The sequence below is a fragment of the Vipera ursinii genome (assembly GCF_947247035.1).
Source record: "Vipera ursinii genome assembly, chromosome: 1".
NCBI lineage: Eukaryota > Metazoa > Chordata > Lepidosauria > Squamata > Viperidae > Vipera > Vipera ursinii.
Window position 1 is genome coordinate 68,166,621 of NC_139512.1, and position 24,960 is coordinate 68,191,580.

General features: G+C 38.4%; 2 protein-coding genes across 4 annotated transcripts in view; one reads left to right on the forward strand and one right to left on the reverse strand.

The window, feature by feature from the left end:
• Positions 1 to 13,143, reverse strand: part of TMEM87A (transmembrane protein 87A) — a 33,187-nt gene extending 20,044 nt beyond the window's left edge. The window contains exons 1-10 of one of the 2 annotated variants that reach the window (XM_083350580.1): positions 12,767 to 13,143; positions 8,082 to 8,139; positions 6,322 to 6,419; positions 5,298 to 5,414; positions 3,086 to 3,133; positions 2,950 to 2,994; positions 2,473 to 2,632; positions 1,195 to 1,256; positions 650 to 833; positions 39 to 138 (exon numbers count right to left, since the gene is read on the reverse strand). In XM_083350580.1, coding sequence (XP_083206706.1) covers positions 39 to 138; positions 650 to 833; positions 1,195 to 1,256; positions 2,473 to 2,632; positions 2,950 to 2,994; positions 3,086 to 3,133; positions 5,298 to 5,414; positions 6,322 to 6,419; positions 8,082 to 8,139; positions 12,767 to 12,928 — 1,034 coding nt within the window. In that variant the 5' untranslated portion in view covers positions 12,929 to 13,143. The remainder of the gene's footprint in view (positions 1 to 38; positions 139 to 649; positions 834 to 1,194; positions 1,257 to 2,472; positions 2,633 to 2,949; positions 2,995 to 3,085; positions 3,134 to 5,297; positions 5,415 to 6,321; positions 6,420 to 8,081; positions 8,140 to 12,766) is intronic. The other variant, XM_083350581.1, reaches the window with a different exon arrangement.
• A 2,623-nt stretch (positions 13,144 to 15,766) lies between these two features.
• GANC (glucosidase alpha, neutral C) overlaps positions 15,767 to 24,960 on the forward strand; it is a 40,359-nt gene continuing 31,165 nt past the window's right edge. The window contains exons 1-6 of one of the 2 annotated variants that reach the window (XM_083350576.1): positions 15,767 to 15,939; positions 16,431 to 16,658; positions 17,957 to 18,019; positions 19,400 to 19,508; positions 19,804 to 19,931; positions 23,792 to 23,974. In XM_083350576.1, coding sequence (XP_083206702.1) covers positions 16,633 to 16,658; positions 17,957 to 18,019; positions 19,400 to 19,508; positions 19,804 to 19,931; positions 23,792 to 23,974 — 509 coding nt within the window. In that variant the 5' untranslated portion in view covers positions 15,767 to 15,939; positions 16,431 to 16,632. Of the gene's footprint in view, positions 15,940 to 15,991; positions 16,233 to 16,430; positions 16,659 to 17,956; positions 18,020 to 19,399; positions 19,509 to 19,803; positions 19,932 to 23,791; positions 23,975 to 24,960 lie in introns of those variants that run through there. The other variant, XM_083350575.1, reaches the window with a different exon arrangement.

A 24,960-nucleotide genomic window follows, 5' to 3' on the forward strand; every position in this document is an offset into this window, starting at 1 on the left:
GATGGAATTAAAGAATTTGGGGCACAAGGATTACTCACTTTACTATGCCATATCCTAGACTCACTATGATAACAAGAATTCGAGCAAGGGAACGTTTCAATGCTGAAAGTAGCTCAGCCAGGATCAGTGCCTCTCGTACTGCAAATAAACACACACAGGACACTTCTTGAGCATACTGCTTAGCATTTAAAGCTTACACTGTGCTACAACAAATATTAATTTAAGAAAGGCTGACTATTAAAGAAAAAATAAATGGGAAAAGACATGTGTTTTTGAATAACATTAGAGCAATACAGAAAATATGAGAACTATACAATATTTGTGCAATGATTTAAATTCTTTAAAATGAAGCACATTCAACTGAACTAAATGATTTTCATTCTGAATTAATTTTTAGAATATTTATCTCAGTCAACTATTATCTCTTGCACTGAGACTGAGCTGATGAAAAATTAACATCAGAAATATTTTTGTTTTAATGCCTTCTCTAAGGATTTTGACCAATTAAACAAGTTCCATGTGACAGATATGACCTAGAAAGCATGACAGAAAATATTTTCTATCACTAGATAGAAAAAGTTAGTACACATAAAAAATCATTCATATTCTTGCACTTGTGCATGTATTTAAATATGCTCTTCACACATACCGGATTTTCCTGTATAGCGAATATTCTGGAATTCTGCATAGAATACAGCTTTCTCCAACATTCCAAGTAAGATCACTGTACCAATCCAAAACTGTATCCTTAGAAGATCTCGCCAGTAGCAGGCTGACCAAGCAAACCACAGAACGCCAAACAACACATATACAATACACATCACCATGAAGAACTATTAGAGAAAGAAAAAATAAGATGCAATTTAAAGGATTACTGCAATCTTCTCATTTCTAGCAGCTTATTTATATTGGTAGATTCCTCCTAGATTTTAGTAATTCTGATACTAATATTTTTCTATTTTTTAATTAATTATTATTTAAATTTGTTACATTCAATAACAGCAAAATCCATTTATGAGTTTTATAGATCACAAAATTCACAGTATTCACAATACATACACACACACACACACACCTTATTTCCAGATCTGGTAAAAATGTGAGTTATTCCCTTGTGAGCTTAATATTAAAATTTACTTATACTTTGAATCCAATGACACATAACTTTTCAACAAATAATTTGCATTAACTTACAATCATAAGAGGATAATCTGCTAGAGAAAGGTATTCATATGGTCCAATCACTTCCACAGCCACTGTCAGAAAACAACCATGGAAAAGAACAAGAAATTAGGACTATAGAACAATAGCTCTGCTTGATGGTAGCCCTTTTGTGCTAACACCTTTTAAATACAGCATCCAGTTTCTTAAAGCAAGAAATATTTAAATGTCAGTGAGAAACATCCAAGCGACCAGAACTCTTCCAATGTCAACAACTTCAAACACATGCTACCACTGACACTGATGGCATTACATGACTATTATGTGTACTAAGAGCCTTAGCTCAGGTAATATTTTAAAACCATCTGAATATGGGATCGTCATCATGCGTTGTGATTCCACGTTCACACAGGCTGAATAATGTATTTTCATTAGTAAATATATGGCTTTTGGAGTTTGGAATTCCTCTCTATTCCGCTGAATTAAATCTTCCAAGATGGGGGCGGAGGAGGATGGGGGATATTTGTACAATGACTGCTAAGATTACCACCCTATGACTTTTTCCAATACTGAAGTACCAGCTAAGAAGAATTCTCACTATGCTTGATAAAATAAAATTTTACCACTTCATCTTTTTTGCTGAACTAAAAGCCCCACAAATAGTTTGCTTGTTATGGGAAAGTTACTCCAAGCACTTAATAATTTTGATTTCCCTTTTCTGCCCTTTTACTTGCTATGGCATTTTCTTTTAAAAATCACTGAAGGCACGGTGAAAATTCTACTCATTATTGCCAGTCTTAAGACTCAAATGGTACAATGGACTGCCAAGATTAGTGTAAGGAGCTATCTAGACACTCCATGATAAACATCACATTTTAAAAAAAAATCTGGAAGCCTTCTTTATCTCATTATTGAGTTAGGATGTTTTCTCTTGCTCAGAGATAAAAGGGAGTCTCACATGGCAAAAACAAGGGAACAGCAATTTGCAGATATTGCTACGTATAAATGTACATGTAGTCTGGTTTGAAATAAACAAAAGCTCTTGCTTTTTTCCCTTTCTATACAGTGGCGAGATTCAGCCAGTTCGCACCACTTCGGCAGAACCAAAGTGTTGGCCAAGCCCAGAATAGACTTCCAGAAGTGGCATCCACACAAAGAACTGGTTGTTCACATATCTGAATCCCTCCACTGCTTCTATATCTAATCAAGCAAAAGTATCCCTGTAACTCCAAGACACATTTTCAAACATTAGCATGTAACATCTAAGTATTTAAGCAAAATTCCAAAATGAATGAACTACACAGGGCTCACTGATTAATGGTGCTTTGGGTTGATCGGAAGGAGCCATAACATTTGGTAATTCTTCATGTGTTCCTTTAATATTTGCTCCATCCTTTGAAGGTGTAGTATCAACCTTTACAATAAAGATATATGGCCCATCTTGCCATGTTTGCATTACAGCATTCATTGCCTGAAACAAATTACACAACTTTAAGTCACTACACAATGCAAGATTTCAAAGAATACGTATTTCTCCTGTGTCAACAAGATTACTTCAGGAAATCAGATGTAACCTGAACCATAAAACAATATAGGTTTGTTTGTTATTCTGTTGGGTCTTCTTTATTGTCAACATTAAACATTTACTATTGGTTTTAATTGAGAAGCATGATGTACAGAAGTTACAGGATGTATCTCCTAGTTAATCAATGAATCATGCAGATAGCAGAGTTACTCAATATAAGTGTGCCCACTATATTCGACATATATCACTTTTCACATACTTACAAAATTCTCTACTACAGTAGTGTTTGTTCCATTCTCTTTCCTACCCTATTTAAGGCAAAAGTAGATTTAGTAAAAAGCCCAAAAATATATGTGTAAATCAAAATTTTGCAAGCATTAATAATTTTTTACAAAATACCTCTTTACTGCCTAAGAGGACTGGATGAACAAATTCACTGTAGAAATTCTAATAAAAGATAAACAATTGTTTTAGTTACATTGTGTATATATATACGCAAACAGGTAGAACATAATATTAATGAAATTACTACAATAAAGGACTACAAAGAACTGAATTCAGGAAATAAATCCATTTATGTTCATGTGTATATTCAAAATCTGGTTATACAAAATGAGATGCTGGTCTGAGATAGCAATTCTACCACCTAGCATGCACTCACAATCAATCAGGGAATGTATTGCTAATAAATAAGAACTTCTACATGAGAGCTGTCATTCCCTGTATCAATCATTTTTACCTCTACTGTATGTCCTCATATTTAAACTGATTTTTACACTATAAAAGCTATGCTTTTTCAACTGAAGTCTCTGGAAATTTAATCATGAATAGATCACGAATGAAGGCAAATATACGTGTCCCAGGATAATGCTGCAGAATCCAATCTGGATCAGTCACAGACCAGAAGTTTAGTCTTCCACGTTTTTGGACTTGTGCTGGAGCCCATTCTCAGGGAACTTCTCTCTCACCAGAAAGTGTGTCATATTCTGGTGAGAGAGAAGTTCCTGAGGATGGGCCCCAGAACAAGTCCAGAAACTCAGAAGGCTAAACCATCTTGTTCCAGTGACCAACCCAGACTGAATCCATGAATAGATCAGTTGCTGAGGTTATGTTCTGTCCACTTCTCCTGATCTTTTCCTGCTATATAGTATATCACGTGTATACAGCCAAATATGTACTGTAAAACAAGGATGACCAGGAACATCTTTCCCAATTTCAACTTTTACATTTGGCAGGCATTCTTCTAATTTCTTAATTAAAGAAGCTTCCACCCAGTCTCTGCACAAACCTACAGTACCTATTTCTCCAATCAGGAACAACTAGTGAGAATGGGAAAATGCAGATCTTATAATCAGAAAAAAAGAAATCTGGTCCTTTAGATTCCTCACTTCTAAAACCCTTATAGATATAACAGTTTGGCCACACGGACTTGATCAGCTGCACAATTTTAAAATCTGCTGTAAAAACATGACAGGTAATAAGCCAGAACAAACACAACAATGAATTAATGAATCAATCAATGGACAATAATAGAACCATAGCCTACTTGACAGAAGCAAGTATGATATATTAGGCTGATTCTGAAACAATACAATGCTGGCAAATGCAGTGGAGCTTCATAATTCTGGATTACTAACAATGTGATCCTAAATATATTAAACACCTTATGTAGGATGGAGTGATTTTAAAAGGGGTTGATCATAAACTAGCTTTGGTCAGTTCAGGAAAAAAGTTATGACATATTTGACAGAGGAGAACATTTGCAGCTCAGGGTTAAAATGAGGGGTCCCTGGTGCTCTCTGAGCTTGGTTATTTTCTTGCAGATGTTTCATTACCTAAACTCGATAGCATCATTAGTGCTAGCTGATGGGTAATGAAACTTCTTTGATATATTTACTATATAACTATATCATTATAATGATATGCATATAGTAGTTTAATAATAATTCTTGGGCTCAGAAGTATTAAAATACAAATCAAACAGATCCAAATAATCTTGCAAGCATAAACATCCCTAACCCTACAAATGTAAAAGTTTTATTTCACCTCCTGAAAAGCTCATATGCTTCAGTATCTCAAATAGGTCCTTGCGGGGAAAAAAAGCAGGACATGGATTTTCAGACAAATAGAGAAACACCAACGGAAACGCTAATATATGTACTAGAGCCTTAATTCAGACATGTCAAACACAAGGCCCGGGGGCCAGATCCAGCCCGCGAAGTGGTTTCATGTGGCCTGCGAAGCCATCCTGGAAACAGTGAGGGAACGGCCCCCACTGCCTTGGCCCTGGCCCAGAGACCCTCCTTCTGCCAGAGACCCTCAGATCTGTCCCACTCCTGCCCGGGCCCCCATAGGCACCCTTGATGCGAACGATGTAGAGCTGGCCATGCCCACCCAGTAGGCCATACACACTTTAGCCATGCCCACCCAGTAGGCCACGCCCACCCAGTCCACACCCACCCATCCCCCTGAGGGCAACCGCAATGCTGATGCGGCCCTCAATGAAATTGAGTTTGACACCCCTGCTTTAATTCATGTGAACTGAGATTTAACTAACAAATGCACTTCTTAATAAACCCACCATAGGCTCTGCACTGTCCCCATATCATACCTGTGGCTTGAAGAGCTCACTACAATTGGGGAAGAGGAGTTCAGACTTAGCATAGTATCCTGCCCAATTTGGATGTTGTTCCGAAACGCTCTGAAAATATATATTTGCCTGTTCATCCTGTCAAGACACATGGCATGATTTGAAGTAGTTAATATATCAAGGGAAATAGAAGTCGGTAAACAAAAAACTGAAAGCAAACACAACAATATTTCTCACTAAAAATAATGATTCCATGCATATCTACCGTAGTCTAATTAAAGGGAACAAACAGTATACAATATGAAAGACTTCTCTTAGCAGCCTTAAAAAGTCTCAGTTAATGGTGACAATATTAGAAAAGGATGTACAAATAATTTAATGATATGGGGCCATTTTCCATACTCCTGTCTTAACATTGCTGAGGAACATCGACACATTAAATCTAAAACCAAAAATATGCTTTAGAGCAAGCATGGGTGCATACATCAAACTTATTGACCCCTTCTTACAGTAGCTGCTCGATTCTAGGAAAATACGTTTGAGTGAAGGAAGAAAGGCTTCCTTAAGTCAGGATATTTTAACTGAAGAGGTGCTGACAGGTGTAGCATGAGCTCCCATATCCATTCTGAAGTTCTTTTGGGATTTGGATGCAAAAAGCTGCATATCCCTGTGAAAGAACATGGTACATACACACGCAAAAGAATAAAGATTTTTACATCTACTTGAGGAAAGTAAAAAAAAAAATCCATGTTCTTAAACGTCAATATCTATAGTCATTCTAAGAGCTAAATTATATTTTAGATAATAGTAAACCATGGGCAAAATCAAACATCACTATTTTCCAAATGTATCAGAGCAGTCTTTTCTGATACAGCTCATGTATGATGGATTAAGAACTGCTAGCCAAAATGGTTGTTGAGGAGAAAAGCAAACAAAAATAATGGAAATCCCTTTATTCTACATAAAGGATCAGCAACATTTTCCTGAAGTATGACGTGGACCATAATATGGAAAGCTAACTTACTTTTTAATACCAATTTCTTACCCCAAAATTGAAGACCTCATTGTAGCAATAGGAGTATCTTAAGTACCACTTTATAGTGTAACTTTGAGAAGGATCACAGGCGCTTTCATTGCCACTAACTAAAGAAATAAGAAAAATATGTAAGAAATGGAGGAAATACTGTTACCAAACTAGCAGTGAATTTTGTGGCACCTTAATGACTAAAGCATTTATTACAGCTAGATATGCAATATTCAGATGCAAAGGTGCTTTGTATACACTACAGCATATATAGGTAGTCCTCAACTTACAACCACGATTGAGCCCAAAATTTATGTTTGTTAAGTGAGCTTTGCCCCAGTTTATGACATTTCTTGCCACAGCTGTTAAGTGAATCTCAGCAGTTGTTAACAAGTTAGTTCCATGTTTGTTAAGTGAATCTGGTTTACCCATTGATTTTGTTTGTCAGAAGGTTACAGAAGGTGATCACATGATTCCAGGATACTACAAGCATCATAAATGTGAGTCAGTTGCCAGCTGGCTGAATTTTGATCACATGACCATGGGGATGCTGCAACGGTCATAAGTGTGAAAAATGCTCATAACTTTTTTCCATGATGTTGTAACTTTGAATAGTCACTAAATGAACTGTTGTAAGTTGAGGACTACCTGTATACAGCATGCATGAACTTGCTGTATCTGTCAGATGCAAATACTGCACACCTCTATTATGGTAGAAAATTTCATGGACTGTATCATGTTACCAACTGCATGAATGTCATACCAATCAATCAATAATAAAATGCCTAGGGTTATTATCGTTACTATTAATATATTATTATATTATTACATTTTAATAGGAAACTACAAAAACAGTCCTGTCATTTTTTATAGAAAGGTAAGAGGAGAGATAATACAGCCTATAAATAATTATAACTGTAAGAGTATAGTTTAGATTGGGAAGTAGCCTACTTTTTAATTTCAATTAAATTTTAAAAACTAGCCTTATAAAGCTAATCAATAGTGTCGCAAGGCCAGAAAGCAAAAAGTAATTTCCAGTAATTTCTAGTGCTAAGGTACTATTTGAAAAGAAATCATTACTTCACAGTAATACTGTTTAATTGTCTAGCGGCTCTAGCCCCTTTCCACTGTGTTAGTGAGCTTCTGCATTCAAGATGACCAGGCACATTATTATATAAACAGCTTTTAGCCAGAATTTTATACAGTTCTACTAAGAATTAAGTCCCATTGAATAGATGGAACCTACTTCGATATAAGTGTTAGACAGGCCTTATTTAGTAACAAAGGTGTGTGTCTCTATTGTTATCTAGAGATCATTTGGAATTTTGCCATCCAATCCAACAGAACTCTAGTATATGATCCAACATACATAATGTCTCTCAGCTAATGACAAATCACTTGTATACTTTCACAAAGTTACACATCATACTATACTACCATTTTTAAACAAGCTCACAGGGAATAAGAAACATGCTACAAAGCTGATCATTCTCACCTATGAAAATTCCAGCCATGGCTATTAGTGAAATGTTCGAATACTGTACCAAATAATTAGATCATGGTCTATTGATACAGGAGCTCATCACCATTATATTATGACTACTTTGGGAAACTATTTTGACACTGTGATCTCAATCACGGTTAGAGATTTATTAAAAGATGTGCTTTGCAATTGTATAGGCCCAAGTTATTAAGTCATCCTAAATCACACATAATCTCTAACGTAGTCATTACAAAAGAATGGGATATTACAGTTCAAGATGCAGTATGAATGTACTTACACTTTAGGAAAATAGTAGTGTTGCTAAAGAGAATTTTTCCAAAATGAAAATATGTCTTCTATAAGAAAGGAAACAAAGAGAATCAGTATCTAGATATGAAAGTTCATCAATATTGGTGGGGCGGACTGTATACTGTATGTATTTCCCCAAATGCTTGGAGAAAAACATATTTGTCTAGTAATATTTACTAGACAAATATTTATTTCTCCAAGAATTCGAATAGCTACTTAATTTTTGAAGCATTGACTTTTCTATTATATGGAAGACTTTAGTACTATCCACAGCTTTTAAAACCAACCAGTACATAAACTAAAGATTAGCAATCTGGCACTTGTGAGCGACATTATATACATACTTTTCTCAGTTGTTATCTGTACAACTCTAAAATAAATAAACACCCTTTTTAATGGTCAAAGTCTGCAGGAATGCCACATCTTGAGATTTCAAACACTAATGCCAAAATCATACAACATTTGGGCATCTTTTGAGATTTTGATTATTGAGAAAAACATTATTGATCATGAGAAGAAGCAGAATTTTGAGTTAAAATTGCTGGAAGAAATATAAGTAACCGGAAACCTACAGCACTCTGATGAGTTCAAGCACAAAATATTTAAAGAATATCTTCTTGAAGGTGAAAGAAGAATATGTAAAAGCCTGATACTTGATATTAGAAAAACTATTATTTTTTTAAAAAGGCTATGGCAACAGGTAATGCCAACTGAGTGCAAATAGGAAGAAGGTGAAGTAGTAACAGACTTCAACTTCCTACAGCCAAAGGGATAGTGATTATATCCATAGATGTCTACTTATAAGAAAGATTCCAGACCAAATGTTAAATGCAAAGGAAAATAGCTAACAATAAATATACATATTACAAGATGTGGTTTTTACAATTGTAACACATCTGCCTAGGAAAGCTAGACCATCAAAAAGGCTGAACAAGGAAAAAAGTGCTGGGTTTGAATTGTTGTGTTGGTGGGAATTGCTGAGAATACTTTGGATCACAAGAAGAAAAATACAAATGAAGTAAAGTCAGGCTACTCACTGGAAGCAGTAATAATTAAACTAAAGCTTAAATATTTTAGATGCGTAATCTTGAAAGCAACAGTCATTAGCCAAAAAATCCAATGCCCAGCTAATTGAAAAGGAAGCCAACAAAAAACATGATTTGCTAGAAAAAAACATGAACTACGAGAACTCAAAAAGTAGTTGCTGATAGACAATCCTGCTGACATTCATTAAATCACAAAGAATCAGAAGTGACTGTGTTGAAGGAAAAGTCTTTATCATGGTTCAGTCCAAGCCGGGAATAAACAACATGGTGACTGCTTTAGGAAGAAGGTTGCAGTTTATTGAAGAGAAAAGCCAGACAGGAAGATGGCTCTGGAGAAAAGAGAGGGAGCACATGTAGGGAATGGGTTTTTATACTCTCTGGGGCTTTTGTTTGGAGTTGTTTCCTGTTCCTGTTTGAGGCTTTGTATTTCCTGTATCATGTATTCTGACCTGAATCTGGGAGTCTTTGGCATCTGTGGGTTAATCCTATTATGTCCTGTTTTAAGAGTTTGGGTGGGGTATGTAGATTTTAGGTGTCTTTGTCTTCTTCATCTTCTAGCTGGGGACCTCCAACCTTCCTGGATGGTTTACATCTGCATTTCTATACAGCTGGTTTCTGCTTGGGGGAGGGAGTCTTGGGGCTATTAAGAAAAACTGGGCATGCTTTCCTGTCTCTTTAAAATCCTTTAGGGAAATATATTTTTCTGCCCTTTTAATATTTCCTTCTCTCGGGGGCTGACTTCCCACAACTGAACAGATGTACAACAACCCAGCATCACTGACAGTACCTCTGCAAACCATCAATAGTTTATCCATCACAAGTTGGGAACCCCTGGCCTAAAATATATCTTTGAAAATCATCTTCCATTATTGTTACATTGACATAAACGGTAAATATTAATGTTATCTTATCTGCAATTTCTGGGAATAAACCTGCTATTAGTTGGGCTTCTAAATAAATATTTACCATGAGTTCCATTGGTGACCAGTTTGCTTCCAGGTCCAATACTGGTTTTGACTTTTAAAGGCAAGGCATGATACTGGGTTATTTGAGAGACCGCCTCTCCCAGATAACATCTCCCTGTTCCATCGGATCCAGCAGAAAAAACATGCATCAGGTCCATTGTCTAAGCTTCACTAGGTGGGTCCTAGGTGATGGGCCTTTTCTGCTGCAAATGTTCTTTAGGGAACATTCTTCCCCTTGAAGCGAGGATAGCCTCAACCCTTTTAACTTTCCGGAAACCCCTGAAGACCTGCCTGCATCATCAGGCTGGGTGGCATACAGTAAAGCCAATATAAGCTTTACTGTATACCACCTATATTTACTTGTCTGTAAGATGGGTGGTCATATAAATATGAGAAACTAATAAAGAAAGAAACAGAGTATAAGGCTACACTGAATCATTCATGGATATCATCTGATTATTTAGTGTTTGATGAGCCATATTTAAAACTTGCAACAAATCACATTGTGGTTGCTATAGTCAAAAGCTAAGAAATACGCCTGTATGAAATATCTTCAAATATGGAAGGTGGTATATTCAATGAAAAAGGGAGCAGAGTTCAATTAAACATACATTTGGTTTCAAATCTCCTCTCAACTAAGAATTCATGGGTAGCTTAGACAAACCTATTGCTCACTAACAAGATTTTTCAATATGAAACCATGCCGTAAGAGCATCACTGAAATAAAGTGCATGAAATTCTCTTATAATACCCATTATTACACATATTGAGATTATAATTCTATTCATACTTTCTTAGAAGCAAGCCCCAAATACACTGAATAATTCAGTTAAACTCTGAATAAGAATTTTTTTTTGTATTAAGATAACTGAGAAACATGCAGTGTATATCTGATCTTTTGGTGGTGAGAGATCTTTGTAGGTGCAACATATTAAAATTGGCACCTGATTAAAACTGAAAATTTGCTTTCGCTAAACATATAAAAGTGCATGATGTGATAGGTACTTTGAATACTCCCAAATACGATTTTTCTTCATTGCTTGCCTTGGTGGAGCAGTGGGCTAATGCCTCCTTAAGTAACACCAGCTGCCTGCAATTAGTGCAGGTTCGAGTCCCACCAGGCTCAAGGTTGACTCAGCCTTCCATCCTTCCGAGGTAGGTAAAATGAGGACCCAGATTGTTGGGGGCAATTAAGCTGACTTTGTAATAATGCCGCTTGGGGGTGTGTGTGAAAGCCCTAATAAGCAGGCATATACATAGAATGAAGGCTACTGCTAAGCTTGTAAGCCGCCCTGAGTCTTCGGAGAAGGGCGGGATATAAATGGAATTTTAAAAAAAAAAAAAGCTGACTTTGTAATAATGCCGCTTGGGGGGGGCGAAAGCCCTAATAAGCAGGCATATACATAGAATGAAGGCTATTGCTAAGCACATTTGATTTGTGCTTAAATTGTAAGCCGCCCTGAGTCTTCGGAGAAGGGCGGGATATAAATGGGATTCAAATTAAAAAATTAAAAATTAAATTAATTTGCAAAAGTATTTGCAAGGTCAAGTCAGTAAATACAGTAAATAAATTTTCTATAGATTTTTCTCCCCCACACAAACAACCATCAACTAAAGAGAAAAAAGTGCATGTTGCTTTCATCAAATGTCTATTTGAAAATGTCCTGATATTCAAGTTTAAATCCTCACTCTGATCACTTATCTCTGCTATCTCGAACCAATTACTCACAATGAGCCTAATATAAGTCACAAAGATAGTAGCAAGGAAGAAGAAAACATACTATCCGAAGTCTGTGAAAGATAAGATACAAACACATGCAAAACCCATAAGGGCTCAGATAGCCTGTCACAACCTTTTGGTTTATGTTATTTCTCCATACTTGTGTTCTGAAATGCACTTGTTCCAGTATTTTGTTATCAGATACCAGCAATAATTACTTTCAAGATCCAACTCTTATACCATTTCTTGTGTAAGAAATTAAGATAGGGGAAGCTCTCAGATTATCATAGCAGGCCGTCCCATGAATAAAACAGAAGTGTAGGTGCTGAAATCTTTCTGCAAATGTCATCAGCATTAGCTCCTATCGCTGCTAGATTTATCTTTTCGGCAATAAAACGTTCAGCACTCTATTAATAGATTTTTGGAACAATGTTGCCACTGCCTAGTCTTCTAATTGGATGGGCAACTCTTCATCCCCAGGATCTTTTTTCCTCTTTAACCAAAGCTCCTATTCCACACATGCATGTAATAGCGCTGAGACAAAAATAACGTACGGAAGCTCAGGGCCTGCTTCCCCGATTATTATTTTTTTGAACACGCACATTGCAGGAGTTTGAAAAAAAAATGGATTGTTCCCGGTGAACCAGTTCGTGTCAGTTATTAAAACGGAGGCAAAACCTTGTCCAGGTGGGTCAAACCGGACAACCAAAAGAAGCCGCCCAAACTGCCTCCTTCCAGAAGGCAGCCTCCCAGGAAGATAGGAAAGATGGAAAGGCTCCAGGTGACGGAGCCCGCAATCGACAACTCCCCTCCCCCGCCTTCACGGCAACCCTGCCCCGGGCAGGGGCGTCCAGCCCCTTCAGATCCAGGCCACCTTCCCTCCTCTTCGCCCTGCCCACTCAACAGGGACGGCGCGGCGTGGCGGGCTGCCCCGGGAGCTCACCACGGGCAGCGGCACTTCCCACTTGGAGAGCTGGCTGGCTCCAACCGGGCTCGGGAGCTCCGCAAAGAAGAGCTGGAGGAGCAGCAGGGTCAGTCCTACAGAGAGGCGGCTCCGCGGCGGCGGCGGCGGCATCATCCTCCCCGACGCGCCTGGCACCGCCATCCCTTCTCAGCGAAATCAAGAAGGAAAGAACCTGCTCCGGGAGCGCTCGCCGCCTCTTCCGCTCCAGCGCCGAGTCTCCGGACCGAGGGCGGGTGATGGGGCACCGCCGGATTGGCTCCGGCGCCCAGGCGAGGTGGGCGGGGAGGGTGGCTCTTCCGCAAAGCCGGCGGGGGCTTTCGCGAGAGTGGCGGTGGCGGCCGAGATGCTTCTTCTCTCTCCGTGCGGTTGGCTTAGGGCAGGGGTAGGCAACCTCGGCTCTTTTACGACTCGTGGACTTCAACTCCCAGAATGCCTGAGTCAGCATAGCTGACTCAGGCATTCTGGGAGTTGAAGTCCACGAGTCATAAAAGAGCCGAGGTTGCCTACCCCTGGGTTAGGAAGAGAAGTTGTGCGGAGGGCGAGCGCGGATTTCCTGCATTTTGTTCCGCATTAGGCTTGTTCGCGGCAGAATACTGACTTCGCATCCTTTCTGTTATTTTGTTCCAGGTACAGGTAGACCTCGACTTGACGACCACAACGGAGCCCAACATTTCTGTTGTTAAGGGCAGGGCTTTTTTTCTCACAGAACGCTCAGAATGGAGTTCCGGCACCTTTTTTGGATGGAACCTTGTAGGGTAGGCAAGGCAGGTTGTATGACATGTGTGAGTTCCGGCACCTTTTTCTTTTACAAAAAAAAGCACTGGTTAAGGGAGACGTTTGATGAGTTTTGCCCCATTTTGTGACCTCGGTTGTTAAGCGAGTCACTCCGGTTGATAAGTTGGCAACCCGGTTGTTAAGTGAATCTGGCTCCCCCCCTCCCCCTTGAACTTTGCTCGTCGGAAGGTCGCAAAAAGTGATCACGTGACCTTGGGACACGGCATCAATAGGAACCGGTTGCCCAGCACCTGAATTTTGATCATGTGACCGTGGGGACGGTCCAATGGTCTTGTGAAAAATGATCATAAAGTCACTTTTTTTCAGTGCCGTTGTAACTTCGAACAGTCACTAAACAAACTGTTGAGGACTACCTGTACATCATTTAAGAGTACATTTAGATCCTATAAATATTTTGTTTTCATGTGAGATTCATCTGTACCATGAATAAAACCAATCTGAGGCCTTTTGCAATCAGCTTTTGTTTTCCAAAAGCTAGGCAGAATTGGACCTGGTTAGTATTTGGAAAAGAGAACACTACAAAATATTAGAGCTATGATTTAGAATAGTACACGAAAAATATCCTGGAAGAAGAGGATGTCAATCACTGAAGCATTGTGTTAGGAAAACTACTTGGATGTATCCAAGATGTCAAAAAAATCAAGCAGGATCCAAAGGAAATTTATTTACCATAGGCTATTCTAGAACACAACTTTGATCTGGAGCCAGAATTAAGTTTAATTCAGTGCAAAATAGCCGTTTTATCAGTTCTTTAAAAATACCCATTCTGTGCTAATTCTATAGAGAAATTTTGAATACACATTTCCTAATTAGAATAAAATAGAGCTGGAAGGGACCTTTGAGGTCTTCTAGTCCAGCCCCCTACTCAAGCAGGAGAACCTATACCATCTCAGACAAGTGACTATCTAGCCACTTTTTAAAAATCTCTAGTGATGGAGCACTCACGATTTCTGGGGGTAAGCTGTTCCACTGATTAATTGTCCTCACTGTCAGGAAGTTTCTCTTAATTCCAGGTTGCTTCTCTCTTTGGTCAGTTTCCACCATTGTTTCTTCTGCCCTATGGTGCTTTGGTGAATAAAGTGACCCCCTCTTCTTTGTAGCAGACCCTCAAATACCGGAATATTGCTATCATGTCTCCCCTATTTTTTCTTTTCTTTAAACTAGCCAAACCCAAGTCCTGCAGCCATTCTTCATATATTTAGTCTCTAGGCCTTTGATCATCTTAGCTGCTCTTCTCTGAATTTTTTCCAAACTCAACATCTTTTTTGTGGTATGGTGACCAAAATTGGCTGTTCCAGGTGTGGTCTTACTAGGTACTTACTAGTACTGGGTACTAATAAAGTGGTACTAATACCTCGCCTGATCTTGATTCTATGCCTCTGTTTATGCAACCCAGGATTGTATTAGCTTTATTGGCGGCTGCTGCACACTGCTGATTCATGGTTAAAGTGATCGTCCCCTAGGACACCAAGGTCCCTCTCAAAAGTTACTGTTTTTAAGCCAGGTCTTGCCCAATCTGTACTTGTACCTTTGATTTTTCCTACCTAAATGTAAAACTTTGCTTTTCTCCACACTGAAACTCATTTTGTTGGATAGGGTCCATTGTTCAAGTTTATCAAGATCTTTTTGGATCCTGAGTTTGTCTTCTGGGGTGTTGGCTACTCCTGCCAGTTTGATGTCATCTACAAATCTACAACATTGATGAAGATATTGAAGGGTACTGGGCCTTAGACGGAACCTTGTGGTACCCCCAGTGCTTACTTCTCTCCAAGTGGTTGTGGTGCAATTCAGGACTACTCATTGAGTACGGTTTGCCAGCCAGCTACAGATCCATCTGGTGGTGATGTTGTCTTTTCCACCTTTTTTTAACTTACCAAGGAGTAGGTTGTGGTCTACTTTATCAAATGCCTTACTGAAATCTAAGTATACTATGTCCACAGTATTTCACTAGTCTATTAGTTTAGTCACTTTGTCAAAGAATGAAATAAGATTGAATTGGCATGATCTGTTTTTAACAAACCCATGCTGGCTACTAGTTATTTTTTATATTTTTTATTTTTTTTAATTCCATTTATATCCCGCCCTTCTCCGAAGACTCAGGGCGGCTTACAAGCTTTGTTTGCTTCTAGTTGTTTGCAGATCTGTTTTTTTATTATCTTTTCTAGGATGTTCCCAGGTATTGATGTTAAACTGATTGGTCTGTAGTTTCCTGGGTCCGTTTTTTTCCCTTTCTTGAAGATGGGAACCACATCAGCCTTTTTCCAATCCTCAGGTACTTCCCCAGTGCTCCAGGACTTTTGAAAGATGTGGTGCAATGGTTCTGACATAACATGTGCCAGCTTCTTCAGAACTCTGGGGTAATCTGTCAGGTTCGATGATTTATATTTGTCAAGTCAGATAGGTGTTCTCTTACCATTTGCTTGCTTATTTTAATTTTTGTTTCTGATTTGTCTTTTGCAGTGGTTTTTTTGGTATGATGGGCTATAATTTCTTTTTATGTGAAGACTGATGCAAAGTATGAGTTAAGCAGAAATTGTCTTTCTGAAATGTTGATAGCAGATGGTCTCTTAAAAGTGTCAAAAGGGACATAGAGAAAATCACTTGGAAATTTGTCAGAAGGGGAAGGGAGCGCCACAATATAATTAAAGAGGTAAAAAAGATGAACAAAAACTAAGAGCTTAATATTTTTGAACAAATTAATATTGATATTAGCTTTTATTCATATTTTTGGAACTAGGAATTGGCAAAACTCCACAAGCAAAACTTACTTTATTTCTGTACAACTAAACTGATTTAAGAAGAAAACAGTAATAGGAAGTAATACTTCTTTAATTCTATCCTGATGCAGCTTGTTGAGAGCTACAGAAACATTACTAACAAAGCATATGCATGCTGTCGTCTCTTTCACCTTATTGGTCAAGTGGGCAGGACTATCAAATAAAAACTCCATTTCCCAGCATGCAACAAGATAATGTGAAACAGAAACTTATTGGCTAGAGAATTTCCTCTTCATTTCCGAACGAATGGCTCAAAAATAGCTCACTCCGATCATGGAACCAAGCTGTCAAGAAATCAGGTAGATTAAATATATATGATTTTGCAATAACTGATATGCAAATCTTACTTAAGCACAATGCTTGATCCTAATACTTAAGCACAATGCTTGATCCTAAAAGAATCCAAATAATTTTTAGTTCTAAAATGCTAGTTTGAATTCATGCAGAAATTAAGATTACACAGCTACAGAGCTGGGAATAAAAATATAGATGGAATGCAAATAATAAAATTACAGCATTGACATGAATATGCTATGTAATAAATTGTAATTATACTACCAAATATAAAGTGAAGGAGTTCCAGAAATACAAAATCAATCACATGACACTTGGACATGAAGCTTAATTATTAAGAAAGTGAATGTAAACCTAATTATTGTTTTACCTTTTTCAATATGATAGTCTTGTTGCAACTTGATTAATGCAGTCACATGAATACAAACATTTTTGAGATGGCTGCATGCAGTCATTTGACATGAAAGGTTGTTCAGATGTATGATTTGAAGTGGTCCAAAGCTGCTTAGGGTGCAGAAATCAATTATTTATTCATAGTTCTATATTTCAGTCAAGCTTGGCTTGTTGAATTCTAGGTAATAGTGACAGAATATTTTCTATGTGTGTATAATCAAGTCAGCAGCCCTTGATTTAATTATAGTAGGATTAGTGTTTCTTGCAGTGAGAAACCATACATTTTACTGCCCTGCAATAGTTTTACCTGTAGTGTTTATTTTGTTTGGCTGTTTATATTGTTTGATCTGATTGTGAAAATATTTATTTATATATGTATTTATCAACCATATTTATATGACTACCATCCACCCTAGGCAGCATAAGATAAAAAGAAAAAATAATGATGTTAAAAACATTATGAAGTGGATTAGTTCATTGCTTAATAAGGAGCATTAAAGCAGACTTGGATATGTGTTCACTTTACTTGTTGAGCTGACTTTTGCTGGTTTGTATACTTAAGAATTGGAATAAATAACCAATATCTGCTTAAAGAAGACAATGAGTTTGAAAATTTTAAAAGGACACCACCATAAGAATGTCTTGATTTAATTGTATTTTCTCAGACGATTGGCAATAAAGGTTTCACTTGTTTGAAATAATGAATGTGATTCATTCTTGCAAATATTATGTGTAATGTAGAATCCATTTCTACTGTAGCTGCTTAATGTGACCAGTATGCAATTAATACAGGCAGCTATTTCAGAACTTTCCATTAGAATAAGCTGGTTCCGGTGTCTATAGCTGATGAGAAAATAATATTTTTTTCTTCACTATACATTTTAGAAATGTTATATTTTCTCATATTTAGTGTTCAAGATGAGGCTGTGGATAAAAAGCATTTTAAGACATGCAAGCAAATTGCCTTTTACAGGTAAAGATTATGAATATTTTGTTATCTGCAAATATTGTTTTCATATAACATCACATGGTATGGCACAACTTTCAATGAAGAGTGATTGCAGCAATATATCTTATAGGGCAAAATTTGCATTGAGAGGAACTTTATAAGGGTTAGGGTTAGGGTATCCGCTGCAAAAAATCTATATGACATCAAAGAGATTTATGTATTTATTTATTAAATTTCTACATTGCCCATCTCACCAGCGTGATTCTGAATGGTTTACAACACAAATTAAAAACTAAAAACCCTTAATTCCTGTTGCCATTTATTAGTGGTACAGTTTTTCTCAGCCAGGATCTGCTAGCTCTAATTTTTAATTTGTTTAATTAATGTATTTAATCCCTTTATGTATTTCCTCAAATGCCAAAGCCTCCCAAGACAGGTTGCAATCAAAACAACTGTGAAATACACAATACAGCCATTCTCAAACCAAAGTAAAATAACAATATAAAAGTATTTTTCAAACATATAAATTAAAAAGGGGGAAGAGAAGAAAAAAAAATCTTCCAACCTTCACACTTGAGTGAACAGAAAAGTCTGAGCATGTGAGAAATATTATATTACCTCAACACAGTGTAGTTCTAGCTTTCCTGTAGACTCCAGTTCCTGAAGTGGTTACCTTGTAGGGTTGATATTACTCCAGTACTTTGTTTCTCACAGTAGCCAACCACCTGCCTTTTGAATATTCCTAAGCAGGAGATACCGACATCTCTCTTCCCATCTTTGTTCCCTCACAACCGGCATTGCAAGGGCTGGTAGTAGTACACCTGTATTCCACAAATAAATTACATGCTGTGGAAAGAAATTCTTCCTTTTGTCCTTTTTAAATCTCCTTCCAATTATCTATATTGGATGGTTCCTTTTCCTAGCATTTTGAGAAAGGACAAAATACTTCTCCTGTCCACTTTCTCCATGCCATGAATCACTTTAAAGCCCCAGGTATGTTCCTCAGTTGCTTTCTTTCCAATAAAAGTGCCAGAACTGTTTCGCCTTGGGAGAGTGTTTGGCTATTAATCAGTAATCAGATTTTAGTTGTCCTCTCCTGCACTTTACACAGTGCTGTTTTATCGTTTGTCAAATAATCAGAATAATAATCAACCCTGTATTCCAGATTTATTTATTCAATTTGTATGGCCACCTGTCACAAATACATGTCTCTGGATGGCTAACAATGAATGAAAATAAGATAAAAATATTATAACAAAACATGTCTATTGTTAATATTGATTTCAAATTATGTAATTTAGACCTGTTACTCAATGAGATTTAGTCAATTCCTTGAAAAATGATCACATTCTCATCTACAATACAGGTAATATAATTTTTTATGTTCTTTTTTGTGTACATCAGGCGTCAGAAACGTTTAAGTCCTGGGAAGTCTCCATACCAAGCCTTACTGCAAACTGTGGAACTATCCAACAGCAATGTCAAATTCCAAATTTTCAATGAAGAAAGCAAGGTAGGAATACCTCTTAGTGTAATTGATCAAAAACATGGATGCCCAGTTTGCAAATAAATGCCACTAGCTACTCTATTTCATTATTACTGATTTGTTTCTATCTGTTTGGTAGCAAACACAAATAAGACTCTTTTCAGTGGAGAAGCTACAGTATGTTGAAACTGTCTTTTTTATTATTTTGAATAAATAGTAAAAGAGTAAGAAGACAAATTGGTGTTTTGTGAGAATTGATATTTTGTCTAATATAACATATTACTACTCTCTAATAATTTTCCTGTATTTATTCAATTACTAGGTAACTCTTTCAGTAGAAATGTATGAAATAGAGTGCAATATTTTCAGGCTTAAAATAAATGAGGTAAATCCACTCAAGCCAAGATACGAAGTCCCTGATGTTCTCATAAAGGAACCAGCTAGCTTGAGGTAAGTTATGGGAAGTGATATCTTAGATCAGGTATGGATTGGGAACAAGTCCTCTTTTTGCCACTGGGGCATTTACATAAAGTGACATTTAGCTGTCCAGTTTAGAAAAGAACCGTTGGGAATAGTGTGTCAGATATTTTACTACATATGAAATAGTAAATATGGACCTCATACTGGGTCTTCATCATTCAAATAAATATTGTTTATTATTGAATAGTACACATAGCTAGACTTTTTATAAGATACATCTGTGTACTTCACATGTATTATTTGGAGAGTCTTTTCACATTAGCATTTTAGTATTTTCTTTACTATTTAGCATCACTATTATTTCAATTACTTTAAATAAAATGAAATTAGCTTCCTGTGATCTTAAAATGAGATTAATAAAAATTGTTTTGTAGATATTTGGACATCTCAGAGAATGTATAATAAAGATTAGTTATAGTTGCCTTGTTCTGGAGTTAGAATACTAACTTTTCTATTGTTAAAATATTAACTTCTCTATTGTCACATTTTGGGTTGAAATAAATGTAGCTGTTAACAAAACTTTGCATCAGACACTGTATATAAGATATACATTCTTTTTGAGTGTAATCCTATTATCTGAGACTTTCAAAAAAATCAAAATTGTGAATTTTTCAGGCATGAAGCTGAGTTAGTGAATTAATGAAAGGAGAAATTGATACCTTTTTTATAGATGTGGGATATAAAGTAAGTATTGTTAGTAAATATCTTAATTATTTTTATTTTTTAGAAAAGTGGAGGGCAAAGCAACTTAATTTTGCGGTTCTATTTACAAAATATATTTCCAAATTGTTTTTCTGTTTTCTTTTTGCTTTTCCTTTTAAACGTTAGCAAGATTATTAATTTTCAGATAACATAGCAGTATGAATTGTGTTATATATCTATTTTGTCTTCTGTTGATTAATTTAATATAATAAATAAAATTAAGCAAATACTTAATTTACTTTATAGTTTAATAGTTTTATACTTAATACTTAACATAAGTACAAAGCCTTATACTTTACATAATGGGTGCTATAATTTAAAATATCTGAAGGATATTTGGAAGGACTCACAGCCAAGCAGAATCTGGCATACTTTATGATTATTTATTTATAAAATGTATTATTTGATTACATGTTATCATTTTAAGGAATATTGCAAAAATTTATTTATTTATTTATTTAGTTAGTTAGTTAGTTATATTTATATACCGCCCTATTCCCTGAGGACTCAGGGCGGTTTACAGGGAATTAAAAATCCAACATACAAAAGTTAAGAACCAAATTAAAAAATATTAAATTGACCCTGTACTCAATTAAAAAGAACTCCAAATTAAAAAATTTCTCCTCAGTCTGGGCCCGAGAGCTCGAAGAGCCAGGTCTTCAGGCCCCGGCGGAATGATCGGAGGTCGGGGGCAGTTCTCAGCTCCACCGGCAGCTGGTTCCAGAGGGCAGGCGCTCCCACCGAGAAGGCCCTATCCCTGGGTGTCACCCGCCGGCAATCTCTTACCGGCGGGATCCTGAGCAGACCCTCCCTGTGGGAGCGCACTGGGCGAAGGGCGTTTGATGCCGGCAGCAGGTGTTCCCTCAGATATCCCAGACCCAGGCCATGTAGGGCTTTATAGGTGATAACCAGCACCTTGAATTTCACCCGGAGGGCAACCGGAAGCCAATGCAGCTCACGGAGTAGAGGTGTTACATGGGAGTATCGGGAAACCCCCATTACAACTCGCGCGGCCGCATTCTGCACCAATTGAAGCCTCCGAGTGGTCTTCAAGGGCAGCCCCATGTAGAGAGCGTTACAGTAGTCCAAACGGGAGGTCACAAGCGCGTGAGTAACTGTGCGTAGGGCGTCTCGGTCCAGATAGGGACGCAACTGGTGCACCAGGCGAACCTGAGCAAAAGCCCCCCTGGTAACGGCTCCTATATGGTCTTCGAAATTGAGCCGTGAATCCAGGAGGACGCCCAAGTTGCGAGCCCTATCGACGGGGGGTAACACCTCACCCCCCATCATTAAGGATGGAATAACTTGGTTAACCCGAGATGCCGATATGCACAGCCACTCAGTCTTGGCGGGATTGAGACAAAGCCTGTTTCTCCCCATCCAGACCTGAACCGCCTCCAGGCACCGGGACATCACGGAGAGGGCATCACTGGGTTGGTTCGGGGTGGAAAGAAAAAGTTGGGTATCATCAGCGTACTGATGATACCCCACCCCAAAACCACGAATGATCTCGCCCAGCGGCTTCATATAGATGTTGAACAGGAGAGGCGAGAGAACCGACCCCTGAGGAACTCCACAAATGAGAGACCTCGGGGCGGATCTCTGCCCTCCCGTCAACACCGACTGCGAGCGGCCCTGGAGGTAGGAGGAGAACCACCGTAGAACGGTGCCTCCCACTCCCAGCCCCCTGAGACGCCGCAGTAGGATACCATGGTCGATGGTATCGAACGCCGCTGAGAGATCTAATAGGACCAGGACAGAGGAACAACCCCTGTCCCTAGCCCTCCAGAGATCATTCACCAGCGCGACCAATGCCGTCTCCATGCTGTGTCCGGGCCTGAAGCCCGATTGGTACGGGTCCAGATAATCAGTTTCCTCCAGGAACAGAGGGAGCTGATGCGCCACCACGCTCTCAACAACCTTCGCCAGAAAGTGAAGGTTGGAGACTGGACGGTAGTTGTTTAAAACAGCCGGGTCCAAAGCAGGCTTCTTGAGAAGGGGTCTCACCACCGCCTCCTTCAAGGCGGCAGGAAAGACACCCTCCTTCAAGGAAGCAGTTATTACTGCATGGAACCAGCCTCGTGTTCCTTCCCGAGCCGCATAAGCTAGCCAGGAGGGGCACGGATCCAACAAACAGGTGGTGGTGCTCAGTCTCCCCATGATCCTGTCCACATCATCAGGGGAAACAGGGTCGAACTCATTCCAGATAACATGCTCAAGACCGCCTGATTCCTCCACATTAGACTATGCCCAGTCAGAGTCCAAGCCGGTCCGGATCCGAGCGATTTTGTCCGCCAGATGATGACTAAACTCCTCGGCTCGTCCCTGCAAGGGATCCTCTCTCACCTCCTGATTAAGGAGGGAGCGAGTCACCCTAAACAGGGCGGCCGGGCGATTATCTGCGGACGCGATAAGGGCGGCAAAGTAGTTAGACTTCGCCGTCCTTATCGCCGCAAGATAAGACCTTATAAAGGTTCTTAACTGCAATCGGTCGGATTCGGATCGGCTGGATCTCCAACCGCTCTCTAGACCTCGTCTCCTCGTCTCGTTCTCATCCACTAGTATTGAGGAACTTTTGTCCTTTCCTTGAACTATAACCTTTTAATTTTTATTTGTTTTAACATATAAAGACAAAAATACAGAAAGAAAATGAGGACCAACTATAAAACTAACCCAAAACATCCACATTATTAACCATATAGGAAATATCTCAGTTATTAAACACAGCATTTAACCCTGGCTATGCTGATTAAACTTGGTCAGTATTCCCACTCAGCTGATAAACAGTTCATGAACAGTTTTTCTGTCATAATTTTCTGTGTACACTCCATGCTTAATGTTTCTTTTGCTAGAATTGATAACTTCTTTTTAGAATTTTTAGCAATTCCCAGCTGCAATATGCTTTTTTCCTCTTTTTTTTTAAAAAAATGGCAAAAATATCTGGAACATATATCTAAAGATATAGAAACTTGTTGCAGAAATGTATGTTAACAAAAAGGGTCAGTTTGATATGTATAACTGACTGACACTAGTGGAAGTGATGAGTTTCCAGATTTGCTCTTATTTGTAATTTGAACAAAAAATGTTCTCAAAGATTTTCTCTTTACCTGTCTTTTTCCATTTCCAAGGCTGAAGATATCAAAGAAAGATGCAGACAAACTTGTGCTGGTGGGTGCTGAGCAAGACCAGCAGATTCATATAATGGCAAAACCTTTTCAAATACATCTTATTTCTAAGGATGAAATTTTACTGAGCATGAATTCCAATGGCCTGTTGTATTTGGAACACCTACAGTCACCACCTCAAAGCAGGTATGATATTGCTTTGATATACAAAAGGGGGAAAGGTGAAAAATAAAAAAGGAAAAGGAACACACACAAAAAAGACAAAAATACAGGGCTTTTTTTCTAATAGAACGCTCAGAATGGCGTTCCGGCACCTTTTTTTGCCAAAAAAAGCTCCCTCTGTTGGCTTTCCTAAGCCTATTGCAGGGCTAGGCAATCTTGGCTCTTTTTTAAGACTCGTGGACTTCAACTCCCAGAAATCCTGAGCCAGCCACGCTGAGGGGAAAGAGAGAGGTTTCCAAGCTGAGCCATGCTGGCTCAGGAATTCTGGGAGTTGAAGTCCTTAAGTCATAAAAGAGCCAAGGTTGCCTACCCCTGCACTAGAGGAGGACATTAAAATTATTTACAGGGTTACTTCTTTAGGAACTAAACTTTTAGAATCTAAAACAGCTAATTCAAAAAAGCCAACAGGAAAGAACCTCATATTTTTCATCTGCTTCTGTCTTTTGGAAGGTAAAATTAGATAACAAAATAATCTATGTCCTATGTTAACATGTCTGCATAGAAATAAATAAAAGTAACAGGAAAGAAATGAGTAACATTTTTCTCAATGTAATATGTCTAATTTAGCTGATGCTAGAAAAAAAATAGTATCTTTTGTACATACCGTATTTTCCAGCGTATAAGACGACTTTTTAACCCATGAAAATCTTCTCAAAAGTTGGGGGGTCGTCTTATACGCCCAGTCATCTTATACGCCGGAAAATAGTACATAAATCAATCGAGCGTTCCCGTTCTTGCAAAGCAACTTCAAGCCTCCTTAGTCCAGTCCCCCCTCCAACGTGACTCTCCCTTCCCACCCCCAAGAGCCTCTAAGCCCCTTCCCCTCCCCCTTGCAAACACCAGACCCCGGGAGCGGCAGGAAGCCCCTCCCCCCTCACCCAAGCAGCATCTGAGCATAAGCAGAGTGCGCCCTGCTACCCACTATCTCTCCCGGCAGACGCCCGCATCCA